Here is a 9,218-nt window from a genome sequence, read left to right on the forward strand (position 1 = left end):
TACTTGTCGGACTAAACTTTTACTCCATCTGTTCGCAAATTAGAGTCTCATTTTATTTTAGAACGGGTTTTAAGAAATATTTTCTCCGCCCCATAGAAATAGATCATATTTCCTTTTTCGTTCATCACATACAAATAGTCCGTATCCATTTGTTTCTCCTTCTCTTTTACTTTATTATTTATGGGCCCCACCATCTATTAAACAACACCTATTTTTTTCTCTTATCTTTTACTTTACCAAATTACGTATTAAAACTCGTGTCAACGCTAAATGATTTATTTCTATGGGAGGGAGTGAGTATTAAGAAAAGTGGATGGAGAAAATTAGTAGAATATGAGTCTCACATGTACTCTCTCCATCTCATCAGAATTGAAACATTTGTTTTTCGGCTCCAAAATTTTATGGAGTGTTGTTATATAAGTTAATAAGGAGAGAATAAAGTAATAGAGATGAAAAAAATAGAGATTTGTTTCTATTTTAGGAAAATGTTTTATTTTAATGGTACAAAAAGATTATATAGTAGTTTTAAAATATATGTGCGTGAAATGAATTAGTTGAGCGTAAAATCTCTTTACTATTTATAGTAATAATAAACCAGGACTCCAATTTATGGATGAACTAAAAAAAATGAGACTCGTATTCGGACGAAGATAGATAACCACTTCTCTAATCCAAGTCATTAATAACCAACTCAACCCACTACTCTAATAACTAAGTAGCAAGCCCGCTACTCTAATAAACTTACCACTCTAATAACTAACTAGAGACACAACTTCACGTTTTATTGGGACCGGTACCATATATGGTATGGTGACGTAAGTTCAAAATTAATAGCTTGCTTGTATACAAAAGGTTACGCTTGCAAAGAAAAAAAAAAGAAAAAGAAAATGAAAATGAAAATGAAAATGAAAAAGAAAAATAAGTAAATTAAAGTTTTTTTCTTCTAAATAGACAGATAGACCCTTCTGTTTACGTACGAACCACTGAAAAACGACGGCAACTATCATTTGCAGTAAACTGTAAATTTAATTTTGTGGTAATTACAACAGCACCAAGAATAAGACAATCGAAGATATCCAATCAATATACACTTGTACAATCGATCATCTGTCTCACTGTCTGTGTATATATACATAGGAAGAGTGAAAAAGAATACAGAACACAATTGGAGAGTACTACTGAGATGCGGCTTCAGTTTTCAGAAAGCGAACATACTCCTGCTTCACCATTTCTCCTCCATTCACCGGATCAAAGCTGCACCGGTAGAAGCTGATAGTTGGCCGAGCATGAAAACGATGAAACAAAATAGATATCATAAGCAGAGCGTTTCAAGTATTTCTTGCATGATCAAAATGGAAACAAAACATTACTCCTAATCGATACTATAATAAACCTTCCTTTATTTTTTAAGAATGTGAATTCAGTAGTGACATAGGTGTGTTACCTCCCATCCAAGCCTACAACGATGACAGTGTTTTGAGAACCAAATGTCGTAATGAACTGGGTGACTCCGGGGAAGTGGAACTGAGCAAATGACCATTCCGAACTAAAATACTTGGGTAGAACCCCTGAGGAAGTTCCAAAAAGTACAATATCATCATACGAACTGCTTCCGTTCACATAGTTGGAAGACAAGAAGAGCAGCCAAATAGTAAACACAAAAACAAGAAACTAGATAGAAGAAAACCACCGCATAAGAAAGCAGAACATAAAGGTGTACAGCTTCCAAGAGGGCTTTCACTATCAGGATTATACAGAACATTTTTCTTTTGAATTTATAACATAATATCTCAATGATATGAAGAGACCATGAAACTAAAGCTTGCTATCAGTGGTAGGCAAGTTGTCTCAAAAACCTTATTCATGAATAAAAGTGGAGAATATAGCAAACAACTACCACGTATATTCACCCTTCACTCAGAAAATATCACAGGCCTTAGTTCTCTTTTTTTCACAAGTATAACAAATTAATCCAATGTCACCAAAAATATTTAATGTAAAGCATCTTTATAATCTTAAGAGAAACAGTAAAATGGATCCAGACACTCAACTATCAAGCCTAAGCTACTCCAAAGCTATGACAAGACAGGATAAGTTCAGGTATAAAAGTTCTCACCTTTCAAGAAAGAAAAGGACGAACTGGGATTAGCACTAGTACTACGAGTGATTAAGGGCTCAAGTGCATTGGATGAACTTTGGTTATATGATATTGGACCTGTAGCAGCAGTGGAATCTGTTGACCGGTGATCGCCAAATCCCCGCACTCTAAGACTAAATATGTGAACAGTACCTTTGTCACTCGATACAGCCAACCACTGCACATTTGGAGACAGAGCAATGTTGTATATATCTGCTCTGTCTACCCCTCTGCGAACCTGTAGCAAGAAATGACAGTGAGCAGGACAATTTCAAAATTGGAGTAAACAAAAATGTAGTTTTAGGTGTAGAAACAGATTCCTGTCTGTTTTATAACTATAATAAGAAGATACAATATCACTGTATATACAACCTCATCCACACATAATAGCCACCCAAGTAACCCTAAACCTGAGCTAATAGAGAAAAGAAAACAGTCTGTAGGAAACAATCCAAATTATACATGAAAAAACCTAGACTCCCCCTCAAGTTGGGTTGCATAAATCGTGGAGATCCAACTTGCTAATCAGTGTATCAAAGTGTGGCTTATAAAAGTCCCTTAGTCAAACTGCTAGCATTTCCACCCCAACATCCACTCAGCTAAGCAATGCCCAGATGTACACATATAGTTGGACAGTTAAAGCCATTCAAAAGTTCTAAAAACTTGGGAAGATTGTGTCATGTTACTATGGTAGAGTATGTTCCCTTATACATTCCCCAGACCTCAAGAGCCTCCATGAACATGTAAGGCTGGTGAATACTATTTTCCATAAAGCTTATGAGCCTGACAAGAGGATTCTCATTGCACCACTTTCTAAGTTTAGTGCAGTGTCCTCAGGAAAAGGCTCTTCCCCAGTGTGAAAAGATAAAAAGAAAAAGAAAAGGTCTGCCCATGCCATCAATAACCAATTAGACTGATGAAAAATGTAATATCAGCCAAAGGTGGAAAAGCTGGTGTTGGAAGTTAAGGACGGAAGGAGCATCTTGTGGTAACTATCATTTGCAAGCCTTCCTGCCGTCGTTTGGAAGTTAAGGACGAAAAGGTGGTAATTATCATTATCATCTTGTGGTAATATCAGCCAAATGATAGTAGCCGTCGTTTTTAGTGCAGAGCCTTCCTGCCCCCGCCATTCAAGGCCATCTTGACCACTAAAAGATGTAATATCAGAAAAAGAAGGAAGAGAAGAGATGGTAGGATTGGAACTGTAACTTTAAGTGGATGACATGGTAAAGAAATACACGCTTAGCTGATCTCCCTCAGTCCCTAAAAAATATGAACTATTTCCATTTTAGTCCGTCCCTTAAAAATATAAACTTTCTATTTTAGGAAACTTTTTTTCTCTCTAATGAGGTGGGACCCATTCTCCTCTAATAATACTGCAATCGCTTCTTCTTTCTATCTCTCTTACTTTACCAATTGTGCATTAATACTTGTGCCCCTTCAAAAGTTCATATTTTTAAGGGATGGAGGAGTACCATGTAGATTCAGGTAGAAATAGATGCCTGTCTGTTTAACTACTGTAATAGAAAGAGGAACCGATGTCACACTAACACCATATGCATCGCCAACACATACTTGGTAACCAAGTATGGAACCATGTAACCCTAAACCCCTAGCTAATAAAGATAATAAAATACATAATAGTATGTAGGAATCTAAAGAATCCAAATATAGACAAAGCCTACAAAAAATACAGATTTAAATAAGAGATTGTTCAGAAGAAGCATGATATGTTAATCATGAGATTGAGTAAAATGTACTCCTGTGACTTCCGATTGAGATCCCAAAGAAAACAGTCAGGAAATATATGTAAAATAAGTATTTAGTATCACGAGCACCAAACCTCTTGTACACAATATATGAAAAAGGAGATGTTCATTGTAAAATAAGTATTTAGTATCCCATGGACAGTTTGCTCATGAATCCTGATGCAACAGCAATCCAGGAAGCATACCAGCAATATAAGAGAGAGAAATATTAGGAGTAATGATTTCGGATATTTAATTAGCATTATTCAAACTATGTTTATTTTAGCTCCTATATACGCAAACAGTCATGTTTGTAAGAGCGCAAATAAAGTAAAGTACACCAGAGTCATCACTTTTGGCTGCAGGAGAAGATCGTCATTTTTTGGGGGAGTTTCACTTCTTATTCACATTACTACAATTCTTTGAATGATTACAATTAATTTCCTCTATATCCTAATGGATTCTTAACTCATTCATGCACTACGACATGACTAACAAAGTAAAGCAGGGATTCGATGAGTGTCAATGAAAATAGGATGATGATAAATAAGGCTATTCTCTTCATGATCAACAAGACTCAGCAATTGAATGCGTAATCATGAATAAACACTGTAGAGAAATGTTATAGAGACTTTCTTAAGCATCTGGAGTGTAAAGGGTGTCTGGAATCTTGTCCTCAAGACTCAAGAGAAAGGAACATGGTACAAATCCCACATCGGGGAATAACATATAAGTGGGAGTCAACCATTTGCCTTTGACTATGGTTTTGGGTTAAGTTAGGGATCACTAAGTTATGCTCCTTCCATCCCACTCTAAGTGACACATTTTCCTTTTCGGGAAGTCCCACTCTAAATGACACATTTCTAAAAATGGAAACCTCACTCTCTCTACCTTATTCTCTCTCTCTTACTTTTATTCTCTCCGCAACTCACAAAATAACCATACATAAAATCCGTGCTGGAAAAGGAAATGCTCCACCTAGAGTGGGACGGAGAGAGTATGTTTTCAATTTGGTGTGTTGATCGTGGATCCGAACCCTATAGAAAGGGGCTACGCGAAGGTGCGAACCAAAGGCGTGCCACCAAAGATGTGGTTCCAAGGGGCAGCAAATGGATGGTGGGCCTTGTATTTGGGTTTGTCACCGATCATGTGTTGTCCATGGACTTCCGGTTCAAAAGGGGGATGCATTGAAACGAATCCCACATTGACGATTCCACATGAAAATGTGGAATAGCATATAAGTGAAATACTACAGAGAAATGTTCCATATGTGTAATTCAGAAGCATACACATCTGGACCCTCACAAGGCAGGTTTGACATTGCAGTTTTCCCCTAATCCCTTTTCTCCTTTTCCTTTTTAATATAACTGACAACTTAAATACCAAGCATTACTAGCCTTTCTTTTGACCGCCTCGGCGCCTCTAAAATATGCAGAACCTACATAGGTTTTCTTTTCGGATGGCACTAATGTACTATTATAAGACTGCATTTTCTGTTGCTATATTTCCTCTTCTTCAAATAGTGATATATAAACCCAGTATATTGCCCATTGGTATTCCCCCATAAAAGTTCTAATGCTTGAACTGAGGAAAATGTGAAATAACGGATAATGTGTGTTACAATTATTAGGATAGTGTTATTTCAATGTTTCATCCTTAATTCTTTTTGGATTAGGAAAAATGAATAAACTTCCTAGATACCTGATTAAAATAGTGAGCAGCACACTTTTATCGTAGGTTCTATATAAACCTGCCCTGAGTCTTGAATTCCTACTTCCTTCTAGAACTAAATCAGCATGTTTTATCGAACAGCAAAAAAAATCTAAAAAGCAAGAAATGTAAGTCAATAAATATATTTATCAAAACTAAAGCTCAAAGAGTGTAATGTCGGTGCTCCTTATCCGCAGACAACCAAAACTGAGGAAAGAAACTACATGAGGAATGAAGATATTGACGCAAGGTTACAAAAGCCAGACATTACATTCACGCAGCAGGACGCCCACACCCTCATACTAGCATGGAAATGGTTAGTATGCACCGAGGATGTAATATACAATTATAATAAGCAAGTTACAGTTTTCAGAGAAGATTAAAACTGTACCCAAATACCATAAATTGGACATCAACAAAATAAGACATACCATAATTGTTACGGAGGGAAAGGAAACCATGACATACATTTAACTTATACAAAGCATCTTACCTCTTGCAATCGCGTTCCATCCAATGTGTTGAAAATTCTTATTAAAGTTCCTCTCAGACTGGCAGTTGCAAGAAGAAGCCCATCCATTGTCAAGGTCAAACATGCAATCTTAGAATCATGAGCATTGATTAACGTTGTCCTATTCAGGCCAAAATGTTCAACTCGAACCTGTCCTCGTTGCAGACCAGGACATGCCAACACAGATGTATTTGGGTGATGAGACAGACAACAAAGACCTCTTGGATTTGCCAAAGTCTCTATTTGATGAAGAAGTTTCAGATCCATAAAATTGTAAACATATATCTTGTGCTCAAGAACAACAACAACACGGTCCCGTCTTAGTTTGACTGCACGAATCTCAGATCTAAATGAAAACTCACCAATACATCTGCTTTGAAAATCGTCCCAGATAATAACATTGTTTGGAGGATATTGAGTATTCACTTTAGTTCCAACAAGTGCTAAGATGTTGCATCTGAAAAGCATCTCTATTATCTTAAACCCCCCAGTTTTTAAATCACGCCTGAATGTTTCCTTAAAAGGATTACAATTATATATGCGGAAACCATGACTGGTGCCAGCAGCAAAGCAACCAGAGTCTTGGTTCCAGGACACTGAGTATAACTCAGTTTCCTCATTGTCATTCAATTGTGGTTCTGGTTGAAGTGGATCCATTGGTGCCTCATGGAGACCACATCCTTCCCATGGATGTATTGCAGGAGATGCTGAATCAGTTGAAGTCATGGGCTGAGACGAGTCATTAGCTGGAGCAACCAAGAATAGTATAGTGTTCAGGAACTTTCGCTAAATATCTTTATCAAGAAACATAAGTCGCACATTCCTCACTCAAAAACAAGTAAAATACATAAGACAACCAACCCAGAAAAGGTAACTAGATTTTGATTATAAGAATTATGAATTGGATGCCAGTCCAAAGGAATGCATAAGAACACCATATATAAGCGCAAATACAGAAAGAAAGAAATGTATTCTCTTGTCTTCCCTTGGCAAAGATATTTAAATTTAACAGCAAATTTTCTCAATTTTCATTCCCTATTATATTCTTCTATAGCAGCCTTAATCTTTGTATCTTGCCAATACCTAATTCTTCCTTCATTCAATCTAATTCAGGAGTAATTTATGTCTATTAACTGTTTCATAATTCAGCCATTCAAGCACCAGGCTGTATATACTAGTAGAGCAAGGCTTCATAACTATCACATGAGCATTAGGAGATTACGTGTGAGCAACTAATCAGCATAAACATTGTAAAGAATATGTACATGTACTTTCTTCATGCGAACATAATCTCTCTCTTTCCACACGAAGAAAAAAAGATACAAACTGCTATCGCAAAGCGAAATCCTTGACACCAAATGTATGCATAAATGAATAAATCAACACACACGCGCGTATCTAGGTTATATAGGAAAAGGAAAAACAGAATCGCCATGAATGAAATCTTAGAAACGATTTACAAAATTAGAAGCTCAAAAACTAGGGAATTTCTAAATAAATCGGTGATCACCCAACGTACTTTTGCCGAATCAATCGCGCGACCTGCATTTGATTTCTGGAAGAGGTGTCAATGGCTCGCAAAGCAGATGTAGGCGGAGACTTGACCTCGAATTTCAAGAGCGAGAAGGAATTGCAGGAAGGAGATCTCTTTGATCGAACGTTGAAAGAGAAACAGAGAGATTAGAGTCTGACAGAGTGACGTGAATCTTGATTGAGAGGAAAGTTTGTAAATCTCGCTTTAGCCCTTTCATTTTTGGTCAATCTCATTTTTAACCCCTGTTTGTTTTCTTTCAAAAATAAAAGTAAATGTTTAATCAAAATTAATTTTTAAAGGTTAATATTAGAAACTGATTTACTATAATTTTTTTAGTCATATTGCATAAATTGTCCTCTAACGTTTCGATAATAAGACTTTAATTTATAAATGAACTACAAAAATGGTCCTTGGACTATGGGTTTATCTCGCCCATAGTCCCTGGACTTTAAAAATATCGCCAGTAGTCCCTGAACTAAGGGTTTATCTTGAAATTGGTCCTTTTGGCTTTTTTTGGTACGAAAATACCCTTTGATATTATTTTGGGAGGTTTGGGCAATTTGGTCTTTTTACACTTTTAACATTTTAAACCTGATATTATTTTAATTATGTACTAACTTTGATATTATTTCAAAATTATCATTCTTCTTCCATTTTGTTATCCTTTACTGAATTTGTTTTTTTTATTTCAATATTAGATTTAATTTTATAAAATTTTAAATTTTAATTTTAAAATATCAATAAATTTTTTTAATTATAAAAATTATTATTAAATAGCAAAAATTAATAGTTATAATCAATATTTGATAGTGTATAGTACTATGTAATCAATAAGGTATGACAACGCCTTAATTTTAATAAATATTTAAATAGCTTTAATCATAAATAGATTATATAACACAATTTATTCTGAAATAAATATGCATCTAATGTAAGAATAATATAATTTTTGTTTATTAATTTGAAAACAATCAAAATTTACTAGAAAATTTCAACAAAAATACTCCTATATAAAATGTTAAGTAGGATCAAATTTTTAGTCAACTTCATAATATTTAATCACAAGCAATTATAACAACCGAACGGAGGCTAAATAGAATTACTCTTATTTTTCCATCATGATTAATATTATTTTTCTGTACTTCTTCAATTCAATTGAATATTATATTAAATAACAAAAATTAATAGTTTTAATCAATATTTATAGTGTCCATGAATTAATAGTTTTCATTAAAAAAATTTATTGATATTTAAAAATCTAAATATTAAATTTAATTTTATAAAATTAAATCTAATATTGAAATAAAAAAAACAAATTCAGTGAAGGATAACAAAATGGAAGAAGAATGATAATTTTGAAATAATATCAAAGTTAGTACATAACTAAAATAATATCAGATTTAAAATGTTAAAAGCGTAAAAAGACCAAATTGCCCAAACCCCCCAAAATAATATCAAAGGGTATTTTCGTACCAAAAAAAAGCCAAAAGGACCAATTTCGAGATAAACCCTTAGTTCAGGGACTACTGGCGATATTTTTAAAATCCAGGGACTATGGGCGAGATAAACCCATAGTCC

General features: G+C 34.7%; 1 protein-coding gene across 2 annotated transcripts; it reads right to left on the reverse strand.

Annotated features, from left to right (window-relative positions):
• Positions 1-1,058: 1,058 nt before the first annotated feature.
• LOC125187278 (autophagy-related protein 18c-like) lies at positions 1,059-7,804 on the reverse strand. Of its 2 annotated transcripts, XM_048083834.2 has the most exons (6): positions 7,626-7,804; positions 6,089-6,852; positions 2,291-2,375; positions 2,117-2,215; positions 1,445-1,568; positions 1,059-1,269 (listed from the first exon to the last, which is right to left on the reverse strand). In XM_048083834.2, exons 2-6 carry the CDS (start codon positions 6,830-6,832, stop codon positions 1,176-1,178), a joined length of 1,146 nt encoding a protein of 381 aa, XP_047939791.1. In that variant the 5' UTR covers positions 6,833-6,852; positions 7,626-7,804; the 3' UTR covers positions 1,059-1,175. The 2 variants fall into 2 exon arrangements, with proteins under 2 accessions (XP_047939791.1, XP_047939789.1); XM_048083832.2 differs by having other exon boundaries at positions 2,117-2,375; positions 7,626-7,803.
• Positions 7,805-9,218: the final 1,414 nt, after the last annotated feature.

This window comes from Salvia hispanica, chromosome 5 (genome assembly GCF_029641045.1).
Source record: "Salvia hispanica isolate PSC_SH4W2 chromosome 5, Shi_PSC_v1, whole genome shotgun sequence".
NCBI classification, from domain to species: domain Eukaryota; kingdom Viridiplantae; phylum Streptophyta; class Magnoliopsida; order Lamiales; family Lamiaceae; genus Salvia; species Salvia hispanica.

Coding starts and splice junctions, on each gene's coding strand:
- LOC125187278 (XM_048083832.2), bottom strand. CDS start 6,832: ATGACTTCAACTGATTCAGCATCTCCTGCAATACATCCATGGGAAGGA. Junction 2,376..6,088: donor ATGGAACGCGATTGCAAGAG/GTAAGATGCTTT, acceptor TTCTTGCTACAG/GTTCGCAGAGGGGTAGACAG. Junction 1,569..2,116: donor GTCCTTTTCTTTCTTGAAAG/GTGAGAACTTTT, acceptor GAACTTCCTCAG/GGGTTCTACCCAAGTATTTT.